The 27,379-nt window shown below is 39.6% G+C and overlaps 1 protein-coding gene across 5 annotated transcripts in view; it reads left to right on the forward strand.

Annotated features, from left to right (window-relative positions):
• Positions 1–27,379, forward strand: part of BRIP1 (BRCA1 interacting DNA helicase 1) — a 967,251-nt gene that overhangs the window by 773,694 nt on the left and 166,178 nt on the right. For all 5 annotated transcript variants that reach the window (XR_011201660.1, XM_069226443.1, XM_069226446.1 and 2 more), the window contains one exon: positions 7,306–7,465. Coding sequence is in view for 4 of the 5 variants with exons in the window: in XM_069226443.1 (XP_069082544.1) it covers positions 7,306–7,465 (160 nt within the window). In the remaining variant the exon portion in view is untranslated. The remainder of the gene's footprint in view (positions 1–7,305; positions 7,466–27,379) is intronic.

A 27,379-nucleotide genomic window follows, 5' to 3' on the forward strand; every position in this document is an offset into this window, starting at 1 on the left:
GTTATTACGAAAAGAAAAAATGGTGATCTCAGGCTGTGTGTTGACCTGAGGTCTCTTAATAAGAACATCTTAGTGGATGGTCATCCGCTTCCGCATATTCAAGAATTGATAACCACTCTAGGAAATTCTAAGTATTTTTCCACTATAGATTTACATTCTGCATATCACCAAATTCTGCTTAGTGAGTGTTCTCAAGAACTTACTACGTTTGTTAACCCTTATGGTGCTTTTAAATATCTCAGATTGCCATACAGGTTAGCCTCAGTGGCAAGTGTATTCCAAAGAAATCATGGATTCATTATTTGGTCATTTAGGAAATGTCTGTGCTTCCCAAGATGACATTCTAGTACATACTGAGAGCTTAGAAAAACATAGACAAATTCTTGCAAAAGTTTTTTCTCTTGTCCAAGATTGTGGAATAACCTTTAAAACTGAGAAATGCGAATTTATGGTAGAAAGTGTAGAGTACTTAGGCCATACCATTTCAGCTGATGGTATAAAACCTAAGTTGTGCAATCTAGAGGCAATCAAGAACGCTCCTTCTCCTGCAAGTAAAGATGAATTGTGTTCTTTTCTTGGGCTTTGCGAATACTATTCAAGGTTTGTCAATGTATATGCTTCGATGGTATAACCTCTTAGGTCATTATTGAAAAAAGACAATAACTTTACTTGGGTTGGTCAGGCCATTGATGCTTTTGAACGCGTTAAACAAGTTATTTTGTCTGCTCCAGCCTTGAAATCATATATTCCTTCAGCAAAGTCGTTTATAACAGTGGATGCCAGCCTCAAGGGTCTCAGGGCAGTTTTTGGTCAGTGTGTTAATGAGCAGGAAAACACAGTTGCATTTGCTTCCAGGGCTCTTTCAGTAGCTGAAAGTAATTATAGCACCATTGAAGGAGAAGCTCTAGCCTAGTTTGGGAAGTGCAGAGATTCAGAACGTATATTTGGGGCCCTTGTGTTATTTACACTGACCACAAGCCTCTTGTGTTTCTATTAAGTGGAAATGGATTAGGAAAAGCGTCTGCCCGGCTTGTGCGTCTACTCTCGAAACTACATGAATATAATCTAGATGTGAAATATGAGTCTGGTGGGAAAAATGTTCGAGCAGGTTGTTTGTCACGTTTGCCACTGCTATATGCCCCAAATGTTTGTGAAGACCAAGACACTGAATGCGTGGTGGGGGTGCTAGACATTGTTTCTGCATCTGAAGGTTTTGTTTCTGAGGAAGACTGGAATTTAGCTATATCCAAAGATGTGACTATGACACAAGTTTTATATCACATCAAACATGGTTGGCCCAACAAAAAGAAATACAGTGGTGAGACGAGTACTTATAGTCAGCTGGCAATGGAATTGTCTTGTGAGAATGGCATGTGCATGAGGGGTTCTGTCTGTGTTCTTCCTAGTGATTTAAGACTTAGATTGGTTAAAAGCTGCACATGAGGAGGGTCATCTAGGTGTTTCAGCCACTTGCAAAAGATTAAAGGAAAAATATTTGTGGCCTAATCTAGATAAGCAAGTTTCAGATTTTGTCGATAAATGTCCATACTGTGTTGTATCGGACAAACATTGGAAATGAAACACAAAACCTTTGCATATTGTTCCTTTTCCAAATAAGGCTTGGGAAAGAATTGCTATGAATTTCTCTGGACCTTTTCATCTTTTGCCTAGGGACATGAGATATTTAATTGTTGCCATAGGCAATTTTTCCAAATGGATTTATTATTCATTTGTGGTGGATGCCAATACGGATACTGTGATTTCGTTTTTGTCAAATCTTATCTTATTGGAAGGTCCACCATCAGTCATTGCTACTGACAACAGGGTGCATTTTACTTAGAAAAAAATGGGAAGCTTCATGGAAAAATGTAACATTAAACATTCGCAGGTGGCCTTATATAATCCAGCATCTAGTGGTTTAGTAGAGAGAGCCAATCGTATTTTGAAGGAAGAGATTCAAACTGCTTTGGCGGCTAATCTTAATGTTTCTGATTTTCCTAAAGAGAAGATTTGGGCGTACTCTAACACACCACCTTCTACCACAGGCATTTCCACTTTTACACTCCTCAGAGGAAGAGAGTCTAGATCCAAACTCCTACCAGCCTGGTAAGCTGACTCATTAGTTGGCAGATTCAAGATTTCTGATGTGAAGTTGAGTGAGTTACAACACAAAGTTTTGGAGAAACAATTAGTACAGAAGTGCAATTATGATGTCAGGAAAAAAGTCAAAAATACTGAAATTAACGTGCATGATTGGGTGTTGATCAAGAAACCTCAGAAAATTTCCAAGGGGTAATCAAACTTTTCTTTGCCTGTCAAGGTGATAAAATCACCAAAGCATCAGTATTGTTAGAAGGTAAAGGGTGGTGGAATAGGAATAGCATTGTACCTATTTCTATTCCACAGGCTGAAATCTTTAGAAAAGTTTATTCTGGCAGAGATGGAGACTCCAGTTCCGATGGCATGTTTTTTAATGATTTATCTACAAAGCAAGCAGGTAATGAAGAACTGAGCTCAGAAATTGCACTTATCACAATGTGGAAGGAATTCATAGAAATGATATAGTGGAAATTAGTTCTCTAGAGCCTGCACGTACACACAGTGATAGGATTGTTAAAATCCCATCCAAATTAAATGATTTTGTCATGGGCTGATTCTTCATTTGGGTCTGATTCCTTGTTGGATGGCTATTTGAATGTTATGTTTTTTTTTGTTCTCTTTTGAGGGAGGAAGATGATGTAATATGTGGCATATTATAAGTTGTATAGCAATTTACTTATCCTTGCATTATTTATATCACGTTATTTGTACAGTATGTATTCTGATCTTATCTGTAATGTATTCTTGTCGTACTTTGTGTTTCCTTTACTTTACTATTTACATTTTTAAAGCTGTTAGAATTCTATTACATCAGTGTAGAATTCTATTACATGAGTCAGGTTCTAGAGTGTATTTGAGCTGGCAGTTGTAAGCTGACTGTGAACCTGAAAGGACGCTTATGGCTGTCGTGGATCTGGAATTAAAGAACCAGCTGCACTAATCACTAGTGCGTGAAGAGCCCTTTTATTTGGATTTATTAGTTGCTGTGGTAAAACCTTTGGCCATATCTCCTACACTCCTTCAAAGCCACTACTTAAGATGACGTTTTACCACTGTCCTTCATCAAAGTACTCTCTGCGAATGCTCTGTTAACCCCGCATACCATTGTCAACATCTGCCTCACTCAAGGCATCTTTCCTGAAGATCTCATGACAAGTCAGATACTCCCACTCCTAAAGAAACCTACACCTAGACCATGATGATCTCACCAACTACCGGCCCATCGCTCACATACCATTCATCTGCAATATCACTGAAAAACAATCTATTGTTCAACTCCAAGACCACATCAATGCTATCCATCTCCTGCAAGACTACCAGTCTTGCTTCAGATCCCACTACAGTACAAAGACCGCTACCTTACACATCATAGACTATACTCTCTTGACCACAGATGGAGATGACCCCTGACTGCTGATATGGCTGAAGCCATCAGCTGTCTTCTACACAGTCAATCATACAAGCCTCGTCGGCACCCTGGAGTCTCGAATGAAATTCACCAACAATGTCCTTCACTGGTTCTCCTCCTACCTGTCCAACTGAATCCAACTTGTTCACAATGGCACCTCCAAGTCACATATGATGGCTAACACCTGTGGAGTCCCACAGGGTTCAATGCTATTTTCTCATACCAGCCTCTACAGCTGCTTGGTGCTCTACTCATTGATAACATCAAGATTCACCAATATACTGCTGATACACAGCTTTACTTGAAAGTATCCTCTGCTTCAGACATTCAACGCCTCAAATAGTGCCTGCACATGATCCAGACCTGGATGTCCAACGCCTTCCTGAAGCTCAACCCAACCAAGACAGAATTCCTCTTATTTGCTAAAACAACAAAGAAGAGACAGTACAAACCTGTCGCAATGACCTGAATGTTGATGGTTTCTAACCCTAACTTTTACTGAATGCAAAGTAATTTTGATTCACTCTAGACGCAAACCTCACCCTGAAGGAACATTTTGCCAAAAAGAAAAACAGTCTGGTACCAGCTCTCACTTCTAAAGAAAGACAAACTGATTCTTCCAGAAAGCAACATCAGATCTGCTATTCAAGCCTTCTCGCTCTTGCATCTGGATGGTGGTAATGCTCTTCTCCATCACTACACAGGCTCCACAGAGGCATTCCTTAGGGGTATTGTACACGCAGTAGCCTGTCTCATCTGGAGCCTCAAGAAATATGATCATTTCATCTCCGACCTGATGGAACTCTGGCTGGGATGCACCAGCTTCAAAACCAGCAATATCATTTTCAAAGCCATCACACCTACAATCCTTGCTTACCTTGCATACAAGCTCTCCATTTCTGTTTGTTCTTGGCACACCTGCAGACCGGACACCATCAGGCTAAAAAGTGTAAAAAATTAAAAGCAAGACATGTCTTTTCCATCTATGCACCCATTATCTGGAACAACATCTCTGTATCCACTAGGCCTCAAAACTGCTCCAGTTTTGGATAATAGTTAAAGACTCACCCCTTTAAAGAACACTACATCATAATGCATTTGCCTTCATGTTTGAATGTCCTTATCCGCATGTCCTATAAAAATGTTTGAAAGAACAGTTTGTACTAGGTAACTAAATCTCATTGTAGCACCTAGAACTGAATGTTCAAGTAGGAAAGTATTGTGGACTTACTCAGAGCTACCTTTATTCAACTGAAGACCATAAACGCAATAATCTAGCCATGGAAGGCAAACACTAAAGGAACTCACTCCCCTCATCTGAAAACTCAGATGTCATGTATGACATTCTTACTACATGGATAAGAATTAGACATAACAGTTTTGGTACTCCTGAAATCCAGCTAGTGCTGTTCCATTCAGAAGAAACACAAATTATGTCTGGAATCAAAACCACAGAAATCAGCATTTGCACCTGTAGGCTAGACAGATTTAAAGCCCTAAATCAAACCTCAGTTTCAAAAACATATAGCCTACATACACCTCCTAATTTAGTTGTGGTTGCCAAGTCTTAAAGCAAACATCCTCAAATCCTAGTCATAGAGTTCAGTACTTGAAGGAGGACAGGGTCCACATTTGAAATTCCAACCATTAAACCATGCCCGGTTGTGATTTTAGCTTTTAGGTTCTTTAGGCATAGCTTTATTGAGCCAAAACTGACATTCCTGACTCCCCTTCAAATTGTCAGGAATCTTCAGAACAACATTTCCCTGTTGTTGCTCTCTATAAGTTGCAGGGTACGTAGTCTTGTTTTTCTGTTTCTTCTTCATCAAGGTCTGCTTGCACCTGAATAGCACAATGTGCACGGATATATTTTGTAATCAGATATGAATGTTTTATTAATCACGTGTGTCATTTAACCTCAACATGCTTGTTAAGTTTTTACCTTTCTCTTTTGGTGGAATTCAGAAATTAAAAGGCCTATGGCCTCTGCGCTTCTTAATGTCAGTAGGATCATTATTTTAAATTCTGTGGTTTAAATTCAGGATCCCAGATCATTAGTTTCCTTAATGATAGAAATGTAATAAATCCCCTTGCAACTGGGGCATGGTAGGGAGAATGACAGATGCTGCCAAATGGAGATCTGATTTGAAGCCTTGTTGTTTACAGCTATGCAGAACCCTTTCCATATCTTGGCCAGTAGCATTAAAGAATTTAAAAAAAATATACTAAGAAGCTTATGGTGCAAGGCACTAGAGATGTCTAGACTAATAGATTGAGGATGTAGGATGAACAATGTTTGGTGTTTGTCCTATATTCACTTTTGTTTTTAATAGCTGGGATACTGATTATTATGGCAATTCTTACTCTCTTGGTTGGCAGCAGAATATTGCATAACATATTCTGATCATTATATAATACCAGCATTTGTGTGTACACCGATTTTATAGGTTCAGGGAGGGCCCCTTTAGTATTTACCTGCAAGAGCACCATATTCCCTGCCAGGTTCATCAGATTTCTTGCACTCCTAATACTCCTGGATGTAACTCACAGGGAGGGGAGAGGAATATCTGTGACCTTTCCTTTTGCCGCAGAGGTCAAAGTTTCCTTTGGTAGTAAGAAATTCTACTGGCACTAAAATTATTTTTATATACTTTTTTTAATATACCTTTCATTGCCTTTTTCAATAGATTGTACAAACCAGTTAGAAAATGTACAAGGAGGTGCCAAGTATCAAGCACATTGAAAATATTTGGATGATTTATTAGTTATAAGAATGGATGTATATAGCCTGCTGTAGTAAAGTGCACATTTACAGTGGTTTCACTTTATAGCAATAGCACAGTATATTAAAGAGTAGTTTCAAGTGACCAAGTGTAATTGGAACTCTTCCTGCCATGGTTCTCAGATATTTAAATGTTTTTCTGGATATCCTGGCACCTCACGAAGAGATTGTCAAGAAACATGCATTTGTTAATTCCCTTGAGCCACCCATTAGCCCTCAAATTCTTACTGTCCTCTTAGACCCTATGATTGTCAAATGTACCAGTGAAACTTGGTAACAACCGTGATCCTAGCACATAATCTCTGGCTGAGGTGAAAGTCTACTTAATAAAAGTGGTATTTTGTGATTTAGAATAGTTGCTGATTTTTCTTTCCTTCTGGTGATTGGCTAATAAAGAGGTTGTTGGACATTAGACTGAATGCCAATGACAAGCACTCATGCTTTCTGAATATGCTGTAGGATATTCCAAATGTTGGCAAACTGAAAAGAGACACTAAGAGAGGACTTACTTAAGTGCATTATCAATGCTTAGTGTTGATATGTGATCGTGTAAAGGGCACGCGTTTAGTGTTAAACAAATTCTTCTTTTCATCACAGTTGTCTCATATGAAAATTACTGATCCTTCAGATCCAATCCTCACCGCCATGTGAAATAACTGATGATGCATCTTGAATAGAAAAAATATTTATTCATTAAGAACAAAACTCTTTTGCCACAGCTCGAAGACTCAGCTTTCAGGCCCAACTAACAATAACGTTGTTGACTTCTGTGATGGAATCCCTTATTGCATCAGACACCTTTACGTAATATTCACCCCATGTAATTTTCAAGATATTTGTCCTATAAAAAGCCACATTCATTGAGATTTATATTGCGGTTTGTGTGGGGACATTTACCGTGAATTGCTTTAGAAAAATACTTTATCCATGTACAGTTGGTTCTAATATATATTCTGTGTGCAAGTTTTATTCCTTTCAGTTGTGAGAGATTTGTGGTGTTGATTATATTTTACAGATGCTGGACAAATTAAAAGATCGCTGGATGCACACAGGCTTGTGGGAAAACTTGGAGCGCATTAAGACTGTCATCAATGAGCCTAAAGGAGGAGACAAATCAGACTTTGACATGCTTCTTCAGCAGTATTATGATGCCATAAAATGTAAAGGAGAAAAGGGTAAGTAAGGTTTTTAAGAGAAAAGTACAGAAAAGAGAAAAGACTCTAAGATTTCTAGATTGCATTTATAAATAGAATAGATGAATTAGATATGCTCCAATTTGATATTGATATCTATACCGTATTGAATGTGAGCAGGGAGCAGTCCGATACAAATTGCATCGATAAGTGCCTCATTATTGAGTATTTGTGGAAAGCTTGCTCGGCTCTATTACCTTATTCTGTATTTTTATTCAATTGGAACGACACTTGTCTTTAATTGATAGATCTTGTTGTGGGCAAGTGTACAAACATGTAAATGTCATGAAGCACTGTTTACAATGGTTTAATGTCACAGTATTCTTCATACTTTGACAGTAGCTCCATGTTGGATAAAGGGTGTTACCTTGTGATAAACTGAAGCGTGTTGTGGGTGGGCCTGAATGTCTATGACACCACCCACTGTTCACTGCTCATTGACATGAACTCAAGTAGAAAAGTTGTTTAACTCCCTGTGATAAGGGTTAAAATGTGTCAGATGGTGTTTTGATAAAGGCAAATAATTGTCGATGGTAGATGAAGTTAATATTGGGAGTCTAGTTGTGAAAGGATGCAGTTTTTGTGAATGTGATGGAGCCAAACCATAAGCAAAAATTGAAGCAGAGCTCTTTTCTGCAACAATCCCAGATTTGCATTCTGCAAGGCAGTAAGTCGCCAGTGGCAAACTGGTTTTCAGATGGGTGAGTTTTCTGCAAACCCAGACTGCCTTGAAGATTATTATGATAGTTTAGGCAATGGTAGTCAAACTTATTTAATGGAGCAATTTATGAATATATTTAATCAGAGACATAGGAATTGCCTTTGAGATGGAAATGGAAATGTTGCCGAACTCTTAGAATGACATCCATATGTATACAAAAAAATCATTAAAAAAACTAATCTCAGACAAAGTTCAAGCCAAAGAGATGCCTCGAATGGAATACAGCTGCATTGAAGAGAGTGTCCAGTTTGACCTCCAGATCTTCATTCACTCATTGACTCCATTATATGCACAGCCTGCCCCACCCTTGTGATCTTAACATGGAACTCCCTGCTTTTTGAGCTGGTACCAACTTGTGCAAACACTCAGTGCCAAGTCCGTAGACTGCTTCTTGAGCTACGGTGATTGTCTTGAGTTGTATGGGAGCATTTAGAGGAGCAAGTGGCAATCATGACGAGAACAGATGTGGTTTTCTTGAAGTGATTGACACATACTAAAATACAGGAAACTATATAGTGTTTTAATGTTGCACAAAAAAAAAAATAGGTGATCGAATAAAGAAGTGCCAACTAATGAATAAAGCGCTAAGCAAAGGGTGGGCAGACATAAATGGTAAATATGGTCACTTAGACAAATTTAAAAAGCAGGTGTGAAATGTAGACAAAGTTACAACATCAAGTTTACTGAATCAGTCGCACAAAAGGAAGTATTGCATACACTTTAAAAATGAGTTGTACTGTGTAGACTACATTTTCATTGAGTAAAGTTGGAGGTTTTTATCCAACGCAATTGTTTGCTACCCGAAGCAAACTATTGGGCTTTTTAAAATCATTTCTGTAGACTTCTTTAAAAATTAGTTTCTTCATAATTGTATCTTTCACATAAATTCACGTGCTTGAATCATCCCAGTGCTTGAACTCGGAGTCCCAAATTAACATCAAAACAACAGTTCTATGTAAAACATACAATATAGCCATAAGGCTGTAACAAAGAAAGACTAAATAATAGTCCATTCACATCATTTAAAAGGAACAAAACTATAACCAATCAAGAAGATTAGCCTGAAAAAGACATCCTAAGAGGCCACCATTCTTCACATTTTTTACCACACGTCTTGTGTGCAGGGATACCGCAGAGCTCTTCTCGGTTTGTCAACGATAAGTGACATTTTCAACATTAACTGTGGGTAGTTTGTGTAGATTTTTCACACTTCTGTAGGTTTACCATCTGACAGTCATTCAGACATCTAATACATCTTTAAAAAAAAGTATTTTTAGGCATTTTGGGACTGGGAGCAAAAAAACTTTGAGGACCTTCGGATAGAGTGTGTTTATTGCCTTTATCCAAACCATTAAACTAAGGAATGTAAAAATAAAATTGCACCATTTTTTCAACGCAAACTCTCAAGGATTGAGAGGGCAGCGTGTTGATCTGGCTTCAAAAATCACAGTCCAAGGTAGCACCATCTTCTGAAAAATAATTTGGTGGTACCTTTAATAGACTTTAAAAAATGCCTAGGAGTGCACATTCTGATGCGAGACATGATGAATCTTTAAGGTCTGACATTTCTCCATCTACTTCCTAAAAGTCCTCTAAAAGAAAGCAAAGCGTAATGGTCTTTTTTTCCCGAGTAGATAATTCTCATTGGCAAGCCCAGATTTAAGCCAGAGTCAGAACTGCCAAAACCAAAGATAAAATTACCTCGGGTAGTAGACAAAGGTATTTTGTTGTTGTTGTCAGGGCTATTAGTGGCAGTGTTGTTGCCAAAGATGTCATCAGAGGAATTATCCAAAGAGAAACATTACACATTGGCAAATAAAGCCTCCACTAAGGGTGTCAACTGTGCCTACAAAGGCAACAGCATTGACTTAGTCGATGACCGCATTATCAACTATATAATCACTACTAATCACCTCTTCGACAGTTATCTCATTGATGATACCACAGTCAACTCCATAAAATCGAACATCCTCTCCTATGCTCACCAAAGACAGAAAATTCATCCAAATTTCAGAACGAGGGATCCTAACTCCTTTAATAACGGAGCATACTTCTCAGAGTAAGATGTCACCAAATCCTCCACAACACCTACTCAATTCTGAAGACTATGACAACAATGGAATATTTGGGGCGAGCATACAGTCCTACCCAACTAAATGTGAAATACCAGAACCCATATGATGATGGCTATGGAGTGGCTCAACCTGAACATCTCTGTGAGAGAGTCTGAACTTCCTACAACCAGAGCTTATGTTCAGTCATTCCAGGAACAGCAGGAGCAAGAATTGTGATACATGAATGAGCCATTTAAAAATGTCTCTCACACCACTACCCAACCGATGATGCAGGTATTGTTAAACCTAGCAAAAGACCTGTGGTTGATGTTGGCAGATTACTACACCCTTGCCCCAGGCACAAAAGAAACAAATTCCTTCACCTTTTTCACCTTCACCTGTGCTACCTCTATTGTAACCTACCACTTCACGCATGCCTTTGGAAGCTTTACTAAGATTAGTTACACTGATGCAGCCTCCAGCAAGGTCCCATGTACTGCAATCAGAACATCTTGCCAATTGTGACATCTATACTGAAGACCCGCTTTTTATCCAAGTAGCACTGCTCTTGAATGGGATGAATACATAGCTCCAGTTTAAAGAGATACAGCTCCAACTCCATCAGACTCACCCCTTGATGATATATGTGGCTCCATAGCTTGATTGAAATAGCATCTCAAAGATTTGACTTTCATTCTCAACAAAAGAAACAGATTACTTTTTATATGATTTCAAAGAGCCAATATGAAAAATGATACGAGCAATACCAATAATTGATCATATCTGGTTGGAAGGTCTTAAAGCAATGAAAAACCTGGTAGGAGTAGCAGCCATAGTTCCAAGACTCGACAGAAATATAAGGTTCCAGATAACATACCTGTGTGCCTTACTGGGCACCCAAGGGAACACTCTGTAGCAGTGAAAGCTGCACAAAAAATGTCTTGCACACAAATGTCACCCTGTTCTGATTCACCAAACAGAGAGGGAAGAGGGCTTGATGATATAGGTTAAGGTTTATGGCAAATGCTGCAACATTAATTAAAGCATCTTCTGCTTTAGCAATTTTAGCTCACTACCACAGGCAAATGTGGTTGGATATTGCACCATACCTAGATTTGCTTCCGTAAGATAAAACATCTGAAGTCACAATCATTTTAACTGAAGGAGAAAGTACATCTTCTGCCATCATTGATATTCCCATGGATATTGCAACCACATGTTTTCTACAATTAGCTAGTACAGTAGTATTACGAAGGCAAGGGTGGTTGAAAACAACATCTTTTCCACCTGAGATACAAAGCTGAATACTAGACATAGCCTGGGTTTACAAGACTCTCTGGTCCATAAAAATGGAAAAAGCATTTTGTTACAACAGCGTCAAACCTTTCCTTTCTGAGGGGCTAGTGAAATGAGCCAGTACGTTAATGAAGGTGGGTGCAGATAGCAACCATATCAACTGACCTATCAACAATATATTCCACAATCCAGACCACCGGCTTCTTTTCAAAGACAGAACTTTGTTGAAAAGCCAGCAATCAAAGCAAACATCAGGAAGCCTCCAGAAGACAGTGACAAGTTTCTGGTGGCAGTCACACCCTATCAGACAACACCTGTAGGTTCAAAGATCTCTCCTTACCATTGTCAGTAGCAAATTGTATGAACCTATTGATAGATCTTTGGCCTCATGCTTCTGGGACATAGATTGCGATTAATACATAAACTTCCTTCAAAATTATCATCCAAAACACTGCATCAACATCTACAGCTGTTGTAAGCACAGATTTCCATAATGAATTAAAAAAAGGGGAGGGGCATGGAATGTGTTTCAGAATTACCGCAAAGTTTTAGACTTCCGTTCTTGCTTTTGTCTGATAAGGAAAAAAAAACCAGGCAAATGGAAGCTGATTTTCGACCTTCGGCAGTTGAACACATTTCTCAAGAAGCAGACATTCTGCAAGGTGATACTACAGGAAGTTTTCCAACCATTGCATGAAGGAGATGTGTCCATGTTAGATCTACAGGATGCCTACTTTCATAGCCCCATCCATCCCAAACCCAGAAAATACCTCAGATTCAAAGTGTCTGGCTGCCAATATCAGTTTAAAGTTCTACCATTCGGACCCAAATCAGCTGTTAGTATCTTCATGAAGTGCTTGTCTCCAATTGTAGGACATCTGAGGAAACGAGGACATCAAGTGTTTCCTTACCTTGACAACTGGCTAGTCAAGGAAAAGTCATCCAAGGTAACAGAAAACTCTGCGAATGCTACTCCACACTTTTTCAGAAATTTGGCAGAGCTGTTTAAGCGATCTGCGGTCTGCTGGCGAAGCTTGCCTTCTGAAAATGAGGGCCATCGCTCTAGGTTTGCAGGCCCTCAATCCAAGAATAATGGAAAGTTCTGTATTGATCCGCAAAGGCAATATACTTCTGCACACTATATAATCAGGGAAAGAGGCTCTTCCCCTATTCAGGGGGATCAAAAAATACAGGCTCGGGCTACCAAGCACCACATTAAATTAACATCGGAGCATGTCCCCAGAACACCCAATCCATGGACAGATCCTTTAATTAGAACATACAAGGAATGCCACAAGTAAGAACTTCATTAAGCCCAATTAACAAGATTTACTAACACTAGGGCAAACTGAATTTAGACCAGTCTGTGACCCATCACAACAATAAATGCAGCTACTATGCCAGCAGCAAATCTCACCAAGGTAGAGGGGAAATGCGTTTTCAATAGCTTGGCCACGGACTTTTGCCTACTCTTTTCCTCCTCTTTGCTAAATTCCAAAAGACATAAATAAGATGAAAAAGGAAGCATGTCAGATAAAACGAATTGCCCCATGGGGGCAAGAAAAGTACTAGTTTACAGAGCTTCGTCTCCTATCAAAGCAGCTGCACTCTACTGAACCTTTCTCTCAACAAGGTGAAAGCACTACACCAGTAACCAGCATCTAAAGGTTTATCAGCAGAGTTTTACCACTTATAAATTACAGATTAATTCAGGGAAATGTTGCCAAAGGCCAGAGCTGTACCAGCAATAAAATTCCTGCAGAGCTAAATAGGAACAGTTCTTTATTTGGTCTAATCATAAGAATCTGCATCCAGTTTCTTCTGGTTTGCATTACATTATTCCGTGTCTTCTACAATTATTCCGGCCAGTCTTCCCTTAAAGCCCTCCTAGCTGTTATTTCATGCTACTGTAGGGCACAAAATCAACCGCCTCTCTTTCCCTGCAGAATTATAAAAGAGTCTCTCAAAGGAATATTCAGAGTGTTTCCAACAGTGAAACATCCACCAATTTTTTGGCAGCTAAATACTGTACTTTCTCTGGTTGTGAAAGTCCTTTTGAGCTGGGCAAAGCATACATAAAAGTTCTCTATTTAAAACTGGCTCTTGCATAGTTGAAATTCAAGATTTTAGGTAAAACGAATCTTTTTAAGATATTTTGTTGATATGCTTTTGATAGTAGAAAAGAAAACAACCCAGGACACCTTGCACGTGTGAGAAACGTAGAAAGGTGAAAGTATACATTACAGTCTTCGGTGCTTATCTTAGACCGAGGTACTGCAGCAACGGCCTGATGGATGCATACCGTCAGGAAGCCTGGAACGCCCGAAATGTATGACTAACCTCCTATCAGCATAAAAACTGCCAGTGTAATAGTTACATTTTTCTTCATTTTTTATTCAAACCGGGTGCCATAAAAATAACAGAGCACTGGCAGAGCGATGGACCAGGCCTTGACAAGTTGTGCAATGATTAATTTTATTTTTGGTATCGAAAACATATTCCCCAAAAAGTAAAACCTTCTTCAGAATTTAAAATCACATATTTAATGGAAAGGAGGTTGTTTTAGTTTGTTTCCTTTTCTACTGTTATAAATGTAAGAACGAACATCAGTATTTTCTGTTTCATTTCTACTTGCTACGCCTTGAGTTTAAAAATATGTTCCTTGTCCTGGAGTACTTTAGTGCCCCACAGTATTTTAGATTGGGCGACTAGTAGTTCCGAGTGAGGGTGTGCAGCTTATGCAAGGGACCTGTCAGAGGTGGAGCTACACCTTGCAGCTCTGAGGCACGGCTTTGGCATTGTAGAAATCAAGTAGTAAGTTCCGCAAGAACAGACCTGCCAACTCACACGGTGCCACAGTGTGAGACACGAAATTGGCTCCCCTCAAACGGTCTCCCGGTGAGGCGCCTGTATCACACGATTGCAGGGAAAATGAGCTGAAAATGACTATAAACAGTCTGCTTCAGATCGTTTTCGGAATCTTTTAACTGCTGAAGTCTATTAATGGCAGTGAGAGCGCCCCAGGGCATTGGCAGCAGCATCAGCTAGCTTTTGTTTGTGTTTTTTAGGGGAGTACGGGGGTGGAGCCAATAGTGCCTCTTTGGTGTTTCTCGGCACTAGGCCACGCCCCCTCGAAGCCCCCACCCCCTCCTCACATTGTTAGGTTTTTGGTGAAGTTGACAGGTCTGTAAGAAACAGATAAAATTTTCAGTATCACTACTGCAACACAGTACTCAAGCTCTTAGGTAAGACCAGCTTCTGTGTAAAGGTGTGCAGAATTTGCTTCATTTTTTGCCTAATTACGTGAACATTTGGGGATTTCATGAGGTGCAAATCTGTCCTTTTGGGCTATAATTTAGCATGAAATCTGTCCTACCCTCACTTTGTGATAGCAGATGGATTAGAAAAAGCACAGTGAAAAACAGCCACTCGCTTTTTGTTCCTGTGCATTTGCGGCAATGTGTTTTTTTCTTTACCACAAATGACTAATTTTGCTGTACATTTTTTCCGTGAATGGCACTTCATTACTTCAAATAGTGTAGTTTCAGTATTTTTGCGTAACAAGAATTACGCCTGCGTAATTTATATTTCACCCCGGCCTAGTTATGTGCCTTTCTGAAGAAAGGTATTTTTTCCAGTGAAATCTGTTAGTACCAGTGTTTGCTTTCGTAGGTAGTAAACCTTGACTGCTCTGTGAATATAGAACACAAACTGTTTAATGTGCGCTGTGTGTGGACCTGTGATTCAGAATTGGACAAGAGGAGACATTTTAAGTGATAAGATCTCATAATGATGTAATTATAGAAGGCTTTGCCTTTCCTCCTGCTATGTAAGCTAGAAAATCTTTCCCTTTCTCTTCCTTTAGCAGTAGAGGTCAAGGTATCCTTGTCTAAGAAAAGAGTCCATAGAACTTTTCTCTATATAAAAAGGGTGTCCTTGGTAAACTATGATAAAACTGACATGGCGATTGATTTTGAAATATACTGGTCCTTAATATTGTAGCCATAAATTGACAGGTCAAGCAGGAGTACATTTTTCATAGTTTTTGTAATACAGGAGTATACATAGAGGCTGTTAACTAGGTAACCTTTATTTTTCCATTTGCCCTCTGTAGACATTTCGCGCATTATTTAAGACATAGACTTCTGAAAATTAAGGTTTTTGCATAGGTATATAGGTACCAAACGTCAGATGCTGCATGCATTCAGAAGGTGAGAAATCGGAAGTTGGATAGAGTAGCCACCAACTGTAAGAATTAATTTATTCTGTAAATAAGATAAAATAAAACAAATTGTCCTTGGTTGGGTGGAAGATTTGCATTATAAAATGGAAAAATATATTAAAAAACATACGTGGCTTTTTAATGTGTTTTCTGTTTGGTGTACCTTGCCACTGTATCAAAATGAAATGACAAGCCTCTGGCCTCTTGGAACTACCCCTTTAGTTTCCCTACTGACTCAAACTCTCAAATATCTCATACTCTTAGACAGATGGCGGTGAGCAATACAGCTTCAGAATGGAACTATAAGATAAAAATGAAAACACAAAAGATTCAATTTGGGAGTAGTGTGACATAAATTGTTAGTACAAAACAGCTGAATGGAAAGACTACCATAACATTGGGATGCAAATAAATTAAAGGTCTAGCCACTTGAGATGATGCACAATATCCATGGATGCTACCTGAATGTAATGGCACAAATATGTTATGTTCTTCTGCACAACAAAAATCAATGACTGCTTCTAATCCTAGATGAGTGTGTATTGCAGGAAATATGGAAACAAATAAATGTTTAGGTGCCACCATAACCCAAACAGAAAGTCACTTACGATATTGGGGACACTAATTTACTGGCAATCCAACGAAGAGAAAGACACACCTCTTTAAATAATATTCCAAAGGAAAAATAATTCAGAAATTCTGTTAACCATTATTTTTGTTGTTGCTTTTGCTCAACCCCTAGACATTCTTTTACTTGCTTGCACAACTACATGTAAAAAAGTAAAGCAATAAGATTGGGAGGTACCTTGTCTAGATGGTACTAAACACAATTATGTAATCCTGGGAAAACACATATAATAAGTGGGGGATGTTCCACAGATCATAGTTAAAACAAAAAAAATACTTGACCATGGGACAACAGACAGTGGACCTTAACCTAAGCACGTTATATTATTTATAACTTTTAAATATGTATGAGCAATACAAAATAGGCAGAATCTATCCCCCACATATTATTATACCATAAATATAAAATATTGCAAAAGCTTAAAACATAAAATAACATTCTGAATGCAAGGGCCTGGAATGTATGTTCAACAGCTAGCTGTTACCCGTAAACTCTAAAATTGCTCATAGGAAATGATATGCCCTCCCTCTATGATATCCTGGAATGATGCAAAATTAATATTAATACCTGCTCCATGCAACTAACTCCATATCATCTCAACTATTGCAATTTTCCAATTTCTGCAGTCATTTTTTCTTTTAGTACTTTAGGGTCGTGTAAAAATGAAAGCTGACAAGAGAAAGACACTTATTGATCGCTGGTAGTCTGAGGGGCGTTACTAAGCTTGCCCGGTTTGTGATACTGGACGTTGGATTGTCTAAGCTTCTTGATATAAGGGCCATAAGTGGAATTGTATAATTTGCTGACCAAAATCTATTCATGCATTTACAACTCGAGCATGCTGTACAAAAATAGGTTGATGAAATTAATGAGATAACCGAATATTCACATTTTGAGACTAGGATTACGACAGCACAATTAGCCCAGTGCCTGATTTCCATGATGTAGAAAAGCTATGTGAATGTTTTCCCTGATATGATGTCGAGAAGTTCAAAGGTTCAGCATGGAGGGGCATTGATTCACCTTAGAGAAGTAGTGATTAAATTCAGTTTTAGACCAACATCAGTTACCATACTCCTTAATGTGTTTTATATACACTGGAGACTATAATGTAGGACATTTATAGACATTTCTGCTTGAGATGTAATAGAGAACAAGGGGGCTTCACGTACACTACCTGAGGTTGCCCGTTAGTGCAGGCATTCGTGAAAGAAGTCAAATTCAACTGGGAAGGGGCAAACAAAAGTCTCCTTCTTTATGAACAAAATCATGGCATCTACCTACAGACAGGAATATATATTTAATACGGTAAATAAACTCTCAGCCTCTGAAAGATTAGTCCAGCTGATCACACCCACTCAGGAGTTTTGTGATTTGCCGAATGGCTTCTTCATAGATAAAATGAATAAAATGACGGATAGCATTTCTAACTTTCATGTGGAGCCTCTGACGCCATGTCCCATGTTGGCTAGAAATCCTACCACGATGGATAGGTATTCTCCTTTTGAAATAGACCACTTGGCTTCTCTGATGTCTAAAGTGAAATATGGTTCCCCTTCTGGTTCCTTGCCCTCCTCGTATTCTAATGCTTTTTCAATCGGAAATTGCTCGTCTGTTACTTTCCCTTTTAAACGATTTCCTATCTCAGGGAACGTTACCTAGTTCCTTTAAAGAGGCCATTGCAATCCTACTGCAAAAAAGTTAGGCCAAGATTAGTTACTGTTTCCTCACAAAGTGTTGGAAGCGCATTTAACTCACAAACGGTGTCACCACTTACAGAAAACTCATTTTCTTTACCTCCTTCAGGCAGGCCTTCGGTCAGCCCATAGTACAGAGCTGGTTATGCTCTGCTTTCTTGATATTCGTGGGGCAGGTGACACTGGACAAACAGTAGTCTTGGTCCTCTTGGACCTCTCTGCGACTTTTGACACGATCAATACTGGCATAAAACGCTCTGCCCTAAAACGGGTTAAATCTTTACTTGTGAACTGCACTCAAGTTGTTCATCTTGGCTCATTCAAAGCCAAGGCAGCCCAAGTCAAATGTGGGGCGCCTCAGGGATCTTCTCTATTCCCCTGCCTCTTCATCTCTATGTAGAGCCTCTCATCAAAGAAACTGTGAATACAAATTGCATTTTATATAATTTTATGGACGACTCCCATATTCTCTTTTGGCTGGAGGATTCTGTTGCTTCCCAGGAAAACTTTCAAACTATCATGCAATACATCTGGGAGTGGATGGCCAATAACTAATTTAAACTCAATGCTGACAAGATCAAAACTGCAATTTTATGAAATAGACAATGTATAGAGCCATTTATTTCGTCCTCCTGATTTGGGCCAGACTAGCAGGCCAGAAGCATTGGAGCCATTATTGATGGTGACCTTATCTAAAAGCCACAAGGGGTGTGGTGGTTTCTTCTTGCATACTAACGTAGGGGAGAGACCTCAATTTTTAAGGAAAAGACTAATAAAGTAGTATCCAGAATGGGAACTTCACTCTTCATCTGCGTTTCTGCTGGCTGTTGCTAGATTCAGGAAAGTGGGAATTGGTGGCTGTAGTCTTTTAATGGCACCATCTCTCTGGCAGTCCCTCCCGCTCTTTCTTCTGCTGCAGACTAATTAAATTTCCTTTCGTAAGGAATAGAAAAGTGGCTTTTCTAACAAGCATACTCTGCTCATTAACTTCCTGTTCTACTGCACAGTTATCCGCAGTTCACCCCACAGCGCCAAGAAACTGTTGGTGATCATACCTTCCATAAATAAAATTTAACATACAATGGGGTTACCACCGACAGAAGCTACACTGGGGGTTCGTGGTGGAATTACGTGTTGTATATTGTTTTTCTTTCTTTCTTGTAGAGTTTTTTTATTTATTTATTTCCCATCGTCCAAAATCCAAAGATTTAGTAAACGTTTATATAAAGGAAGTGGTTAATGCTATTGTCGCACATCTGAAGCTAATCAAGTTCAAAGTCGCATAGCGTGTATTTAGGCACGGTGCCAACCTGGTCAGAGAAACCCAACCACCAAGGGTTTCAAAGATACACAGATTTCACAAATGGAACCCAGGCAGGGACCACCTATGTACTGTGCTGTGAAATACAAATTGAAAAAGAAACAGGGACCAGGGCACTCAAAGTCTCTATAATAAGTATACAGTCCAAGATGAGTAGAGTTGCAAAAAGTGTTTAATCCAAGATCAGAAAACAGCCAACACGTGTTTCGTCCTTGCGGACTTTTTCAAGGCTGAAACATAAACAAATGGCAATTCTTATACATGAGGTTGCTGACATACCAATGAAATAGGATAAACAAGGATGGTAGGTGATACAATGTATGAAGATCTATCATATGGATGCACATTTTAGCACGAGGGATAAACCCTTTAAAATACATGGATAATCAGGCAAAAGGCGATACCCCATTGTTGGACCAATAAAGAAATTAGAGCATGCTATTTTGTATAGAATACAGTGCACGTGAGAGAAAAAGGTGAAAAAACTACTATGTATTCCTTTTCAGTGTGGGTGGAGAAGGTTTCCCTTATAAAGTAGGGAAGCATGCAAAGTAAATCTTTTACTTTAAACTGATGTCAAAGACAGAAGTTAGTGCATGCATGGTAGACGGCAGGTGGGAAAAAACGTGTTTGTGAGAAAAGATTGGAAAAGGGTAACACTTTTGAAGGTAGATGTTACCTCATAGATTCAAGCTTGGATGAAGACTAGTTCCGATAGGGCTGCTGTAGCCCCTAAAGTATATCTTTGAATCTGGGGGAGGAAACCAAATGAAACGTGTTTATGATATTGGAACATCATGAGCGGAGGTGAGCAAAGCTAGATAGTGAGGTAGGGGAAAGAATAATCATAGTAACCTACCCACTGATTATGATCATTCTTGCCATAAATTCTGGCTAGTACTCCTGTCTTTACACTATGTGGCTTGCCGTATTCATGGATGTTAATCATCTGGTGTATCCGTAGTTTCAGGTAACGCTAAACATGGGGTCCTGAAGGGCCCAATCTGAAAAGAGTAAAATAAATGGGTACACCAAAGAAGGATTAAAATTAAAATTAACAACTAAAACGGAAAATGTAGAAATAGAATGAGAGCATTGAGTAAGTGGGCTGCAGCCCACACTCTCGTTATTAGAATAGCTAGATAGTTAAACGCCTTCGTAACAGAAAATGTACCCGTAGCCAAAACTGAGCAATAGTGCACTCTCCTTAAGCTCGTTAGTTTAACAAACGAAGAAAGGGAAAATAAATTGTGACATAATAACCGCTATCGCATGGGAGGCTCCCCCCCGGAGGCAGTGCCTGTATGTGGTCTAGAGGGTAGCCTGAATGTAAAGCACGGTAAGGTAAAAAAAGGGGCCGTTTATCCAGACCAAAAAGAACACAAAGTGTCCGTCTCTCCATTTTGGTTCAAACAAACGATAACATGAAAACCGGCTATATTCAAAATAACGGAAAGTCCAGACTTGGTCTAATTTAGAATCCCTGTTATTGAAAGATGCAACAAACTAAGCAAAATGAGTCTGCCCCCGTCGGGGTTACCGTTATTGTAGCTCAAAAAAGGAGATAAACAGATGCCGGTACAATCTGGCGGCTCCTAAGATTATATTGCACATACCTTGATTCTTCGAGTCACCGTACGTCTATTAGGACGTGAACGATGCGGGGAGTAAACGGATAGCGCGTGATAACGCTGCCTTGTAGTCCGTGGGTTCAACGTCTTCTAGAGTATCGGCGTCTATATGCGCGCACTCTAGGCATGGAGAGAGGACTACGGCCTGACATGATGGAGCGCTTTGGAGCCCTAATACAAACGGGCGTTAGCGGGCGCCATGTTGGTAGTATTCTGAGCCAGCTCTAAACTGTCGGTAGATCATGAGAAATACCCATATATCAAGTTTTAAGGGAAAATGCCACAGGGTAAAAAACTGAGACGGTATTGTAAACGTTTTGAACGATACAGTGAGATGGGAAAGAATATAATAAATACGTGACTCGTGAGTATTATAAGGGTGGGTGAAAGTAGAGAGAGAAAAAATACTCCCAGATGCCACCATGCTTATATAGTGATACCATTGTCATACTGATGTCAAAATGCTGAGCCCCATAGGGGTGGGTGATAAATCTTACACTTAGAATAAACCATAGGTCTCAATGTGGTACAGACAAAGTATCATGTTTGACAAAACGGGGATGAGTAAAAGACCTTGAGCACGGATTTGTTAACATAACAGTTGTGATGTATGAAATAGAACATGGAAACAGAAACTTCTTTCCTTAACATTGTAGGAAAACGCCTATGAGTGGGGTGATAACTATCGACATGTTTACAATACCAATACATAGACAAATACAATGAAATCAAGAAATGTCATTATACGCATACAAAAAGAAAAGTTGTGGTTATAGATATGTCATGTTATGGCTAAAGTCAGTACAGACCAAATACACAGAAGACGACACCAAGTAACAAAATTCATCAGAGCCATTAATATAGATTGCATCTGTTAACAAAAATATACTTGATCCAGTATTCAAAAGTGCTGGTGTATTGCTTATTGTGCACCAGGTAGGGACATACTGCATTATTCCAAGTGAATTACAAAGGGCATCCATGATTCGAGAGAACATGCAGATCAGTGTTACACGCAGAGGCAATGTAGAGGAAAACATATATAGAATGGAGAACATCAAAGCACTAAGAGTGGAACCCGCAGTAGTTTATAAAAATACATGAAGGTCCTTGTGGATATTAAGGCCCTGTTCAACAGCCCGTAATTTTATAATCTATCTGCTCTCTAAGCGTCTCAAAGCCAGGGTGCGGTTGCCTCCACGGGGCAGTTTGCTTAGAGAGTCTATCCCGTGTATAGTGATGTCCAAGACTTCTCTTTGTCCATGTTGTTCATTATAATGTGACGCAAATGGATAGTTGGTATTGTGTGTCCGGATGGCTCTCAAATGTTCCTGGATTCTCTCCTTTAGAGGGCGGATGGTGCTGCCTACATAAATGAGTCCACATACGCACACAGTACACAACGTAGCTTGTGTTGCAATTTATGAAGTATTTGATTTTATGTTCGACCTGGGTATTATACCGAAATGTCTGTGTTTTGTCTTTAATGTAGCCACAGATACTACAATGGCCACATTTATAGGTGCCTGGTGGCAGTTTAGGTAGCCAAGTACCTTTTTTGACAGAGGGCATTAAGCTGTGGCATAGCTGATCCCGTAGGGTAGTGCCCCTCTTGTAGATTAAGCTAGGTTTTGTAGTGAGGCCTTTTTTAAGCACATTATCCGTTAAAAGCAGTGGCCAGTGTTTACGTACAGTTTTGAAAATTTGGGAGCTGAGTGCACTGTGCCTGAGGACAAGAGAAATGCGTTCATGTGGGTCTTTCTTTTTTGAGTTCGTAAGTAAGTCAGGACGTTTGATTTTCAAGATCTTATTGCATGCCTTTTTGATGATCTGTGGGTGGTAACCTCTGTATCTGAACCGTGTTTCCATGTTATGTAATTCTTCTTTGAACACCTGGTCCTCACTGCAATTACGGCGTATTCTAGTACTTTCTCCATATGGAATGGCATCTATTTGGGGTTTCGGATGAGAGCTTGTAGCATGAAGTACTGCATTACAAGCTGTCGATTTTTTATACAGTTTGGTACATATTTTACCCTGTTTGATGTAGATGGTGAGATCCAGGAAGTTTATTGAAAAAAGACTAACTTCATGGGTAAATTTAATGTTGTAACTGTTGTTGTTTAGATGTTCTGTAAAAAGTGTAAACGCAGCTATATCACCTGACCAAAAGACTAGAATGTCGTCGATGTACCTGCCCCAATACAGAATGTGTTGCGTCAGAGATGGTGGACAGGCACGCCATACATGTGTTTTCTCTAGGTACCCCATGTAGAGATTCGCGTATAATGGAGCAAATTTGGCCCGCATCGCCACTCCTTGTATCTGGCGATACCATATGCCATTGTGCATAAAGATATTGTTGTCAAGGACCATTTGAATCAGGTCCATCAGCATGTTAGAGTGGTCTAGATAGTGTCCTTCCGTCCAATCATTGCGGATTATGATTGGACGGAAGGACACTATCTAGCCACACTGGATGTTACTTCTTTGTACACAAGCATCCCTAGATCAGAAGGCCTTATTGCCATACAACATTATCTAGACACAAGGGATGCCTCCCTACTAGACCACTCTAACATGCTGATGGACCTGATTCAAATGGTCCTTGACAACAATATCTTTATGCACAATGGCATATGGTATCGCCAGATACAAGGAGTGGCGATGGGGGCCAAATTTGCTCCATCATACGCGAATCTCTACATGGGGTACCTAGAGAAAACACATGTATTGCGTGCCTGTCCACCATCTCTGACGCAACACATTCTGTATTGGGGCAGGTACATCAACGACATTCTAGTCTTTTGGTCAGGTGATATAGCCGCGTTTACACTTTTTACAGAACATCTAAACAACAACAGTTACAACATTAAATTTACCCATGAAGTTAGTCTTTTTTCAATAAACTTCCTGGATCTCACCATCTACATCAAACAGGGTAAAATATGTACCAAACTGTATAGAAAATCGACAGCTTGTAATGCAGTACTTCATGCTACAAGCTCTCATCCGAAACCCCAAATAGATGCCATTCCATATGGAGAAAGTACTAGAATACGCCGTAATTGCAGTGAGGACCAGGTGTTCAAAGAAGAATTACATAACATGAAAACACGGTTCAGATACAGAGGTTACCACCCACAGATCATCAAAAAGGCATGCAATAAGATCTTGAAAATCAAACGTCCTGATTTACTTACGAACTCAAAAAAGAAAGACCCACATGAACGCATTTCTCTTGTCATCAGACTCAGTGCACTCAGCTCCCAAATTTTCAAAACTGTACGTAAACACTGGCCACTGCTTTTAATGGATAATGTGCTTAAAAAAGGCCTCACTACAAAACCTAGCTTAATCTACAAGAGGGGCACTACCCTACGGGATCAGCTATGCCACAGCTTCCTGCCCTCTGTCAAAAAAGGTACTTGGCTACCTAAACTGCCACCAGGCACCTATAAATGTGGCCATTGTAGTATCTGTGGCTACATTAAAGACAAAACACAGACATTTCGGTATAATACCCAGGTCGAACATAAAATCAAATACTTCATAAATTGCAACACAAGCTACGTTGTGTACTGCATTGTGTGCGTATGTGGACTCATTTATGTAGGCAGCACCATCCACCCTCTAAAGGAGAGAATCCAGGAACATTTGAGAGCCATCCGGACACACAATACCAACTATCCATTTGCGTCACATTATAATGAACAACATGGACAAAGAGAAGTCTTGGACATCACTATACACGGGATAGACTCTCTAAGGAAACTGCCCCGTGGATGCAACCGCATCCTGGCTTTGAGACGCTTAGAGAGCAGATAGATTATAAAATTACGGGCTGTTAAACAGGGCCTTAATATCCACAAGGACCTTCATGTATTTTTATAAACTACTGCGGGTTCTACTCTTAGTGCTTTGATGTTCTCCATTCTATATATGTTTTCCTCTACAGTGCCTCTGCGTGTAACACTGATCTGCATGTTCTCTCGAATCATGGATGCCCTTTGTAATTCACTTGGAATAATGCAGTATGTCCCTACCTGGTGCACAATAAGCAATACACCAGCACTTTTGAATACTGGATCAAGTATATTTTTGTTAACAGATGCAATCTATATTAATGGCTCTGATGAATTTTGTTACTTGGTGTCGTCTTCTGTGTATTTGGTCTGTACTGACTTTAGCCATAACATGACATATCTATAACCACAACTTTTCTTTTTGTATGCGTATAATGACATTTCTTGATTTCATTGTATTTGTCTATGTATTGGTATTGTAAACATATCGATAGTTATCACCCCACTCATAGGCGTTTTCCTACAATGTTAAGGAAAGAAGTTTCTGTTTCCATGTTCTATTTCATACATCACAACTGTTATGTTAACAAATCCGTGCTCAAGGTCTTTTACTCATCCCCGTTTTGTCAAACATGATACTTTGTCTGTACCACATTGAGACCTATGGTTTATTCTAAGTGTAAGATTTATCACCCACCCCTATGGGGCTCAGCATTTTGACATCAGTATGACAATGGTATCACTATATAAGCATGGTGGCATCTGGGAGTATTTTTTCTCTCTCTACTTTCACCCACCCTTATAATACTCACGAGTCACGTATTTATTATATTCTTTCCCATCTCACTGTATCGTTCAAAACGTTTACAATACCGTCTCAGTTTTTTACCCTGTGGCATTTTCCCTTAAAACTTGATATATGGGTATTTCTCATGATCTACGGACAGTTTCGAGCTGGCTCAGAATACTACCAACATGGCGCCCGCTAACGCCCGTTTGTATTAGGGCTCCAAAGCGCTCCATCATGTCAGGCCGTAGTCCTCTCTCCATGCCTAGAGTGCGCGCATATAGACGCCGATACTCTAGAAGACGTTGAACCCACGGACTACAAGGCAGCGTTATCACGCGCTATCCGTTTACTCCCCGCATCGTTCACGTCCTAATAGACGTACGGTGACTCGAAAAATCAAGGTATGTGCAATATAATCTTAGGAGCCGCCAGATTGTACCGGCATCTGTTTATCTCCTTTTTTGAGCTACAATAACAGTAACCCCGACGGGGGCAGACTCATTTTGCTTAGTTTGTTGCATCTTTCAATAACAGGGATTCTAAATTAGACCAAGTCTGGACTTTCCGTTATTTTGAATATAGCCGGTTTTCATGTTATCGTTCGTTTGAACCAAAATGGAGAGACGGACACTTTGTGTTCTTTTTGGTCTGGATAAACGGCCCCTTTTTTGACCTTACCGTGCTTTACATTCAGGCTACCCTCTAGACCACATACAGGCACTGCCTCCGGGGGGGAGCCTCCCATGCGATAGCGGTTATTATGTCACAATTTATTTTCCCTTTCTTCGTTTGTTAAACTAACGAGCTTAAGGAGAGTGCACTATTGCTCAGTTTTGGCTACGGGTACATTTTCTGTTACGAAGGCGTTTAACTATCTAGCTATTCTAATAACGAGAGTGTGGGCTGCAGCCCACTTACTCAATGCTCTCATTCTATTTCTACATTTTCCGTTTTAGTTGTTAATTTTAATTTTAATCCTTCTTTGGTGTCCCCATTTATTTTACTCTTTTCAGATTGGGCCCTTCAGGACCCCATGTTTAGCGTTACCTGAAACTACGGATACACCAGATGATTAACATCCATGAATACGGCAAGCCACATAGTGTAAAGACAGGAGTACTAGCCAGAATTTATGGCAAGAATGATCATAATCAGTGGGTAGGTTACTATGATTATTCTTTCCCCTACCCCACTATCTAGCTTTGCTCACCTCCGCTCATGATGTTCCAATATCATAAACACGTTTCATTTGGTTTCCTCCCCCAGATTCAAAGATATACTTTAGGGGCTACAGCAGCCCTATCGGAACTAGTCTTCATCCAAGCTTGAATCTATGAGGTAACATCTACCTTCAAAAGTGTTACCCTTTTCCAATCTTTTCTCACAAACACGTTTTTTCCCACCTGCCGTCTACCATGCATGCACTAACTTCTGTCTTTGACATCAGTTTAAAGTAAAAGATTTACTTTGCATGCTTCCCTACTTTATAAGGGAAACCTTCTCCACCCACACTGAAAAGGAATACATAGTAGTTTTTTCACCTTTTTCTCTCACGTGCACTGTATTCTATACAAAATAGCATGCTCTAATTTCTTTATTGGTCCAACAATGGGGTATCGCCTTTTGCCTGATTATCCATGTATTTTAAAGGGTTTATCCCTCGTGCTAAAATGTGCATCCATATGATAGATCTTCATACATTGTATCACCTACCATCCTTGTTTATCCTA

This window comes from Pleurodeles waltl, chromosome 3_1 (genome assembly GCF_031143425.1).
Source record: "Pleurodeles waltl isolate 20211129_DDA chromosome 3_1, aPleWal1.hap1.20221129, whole genome shotgun sequence".
In the NCBI taxonomy this organism is placed as follows: Eukaryota; Metazoa; Chordata; class Amphibia; order Caudata; family Salamandridae; genus Pleurodeles; species Pleurodeles waltl.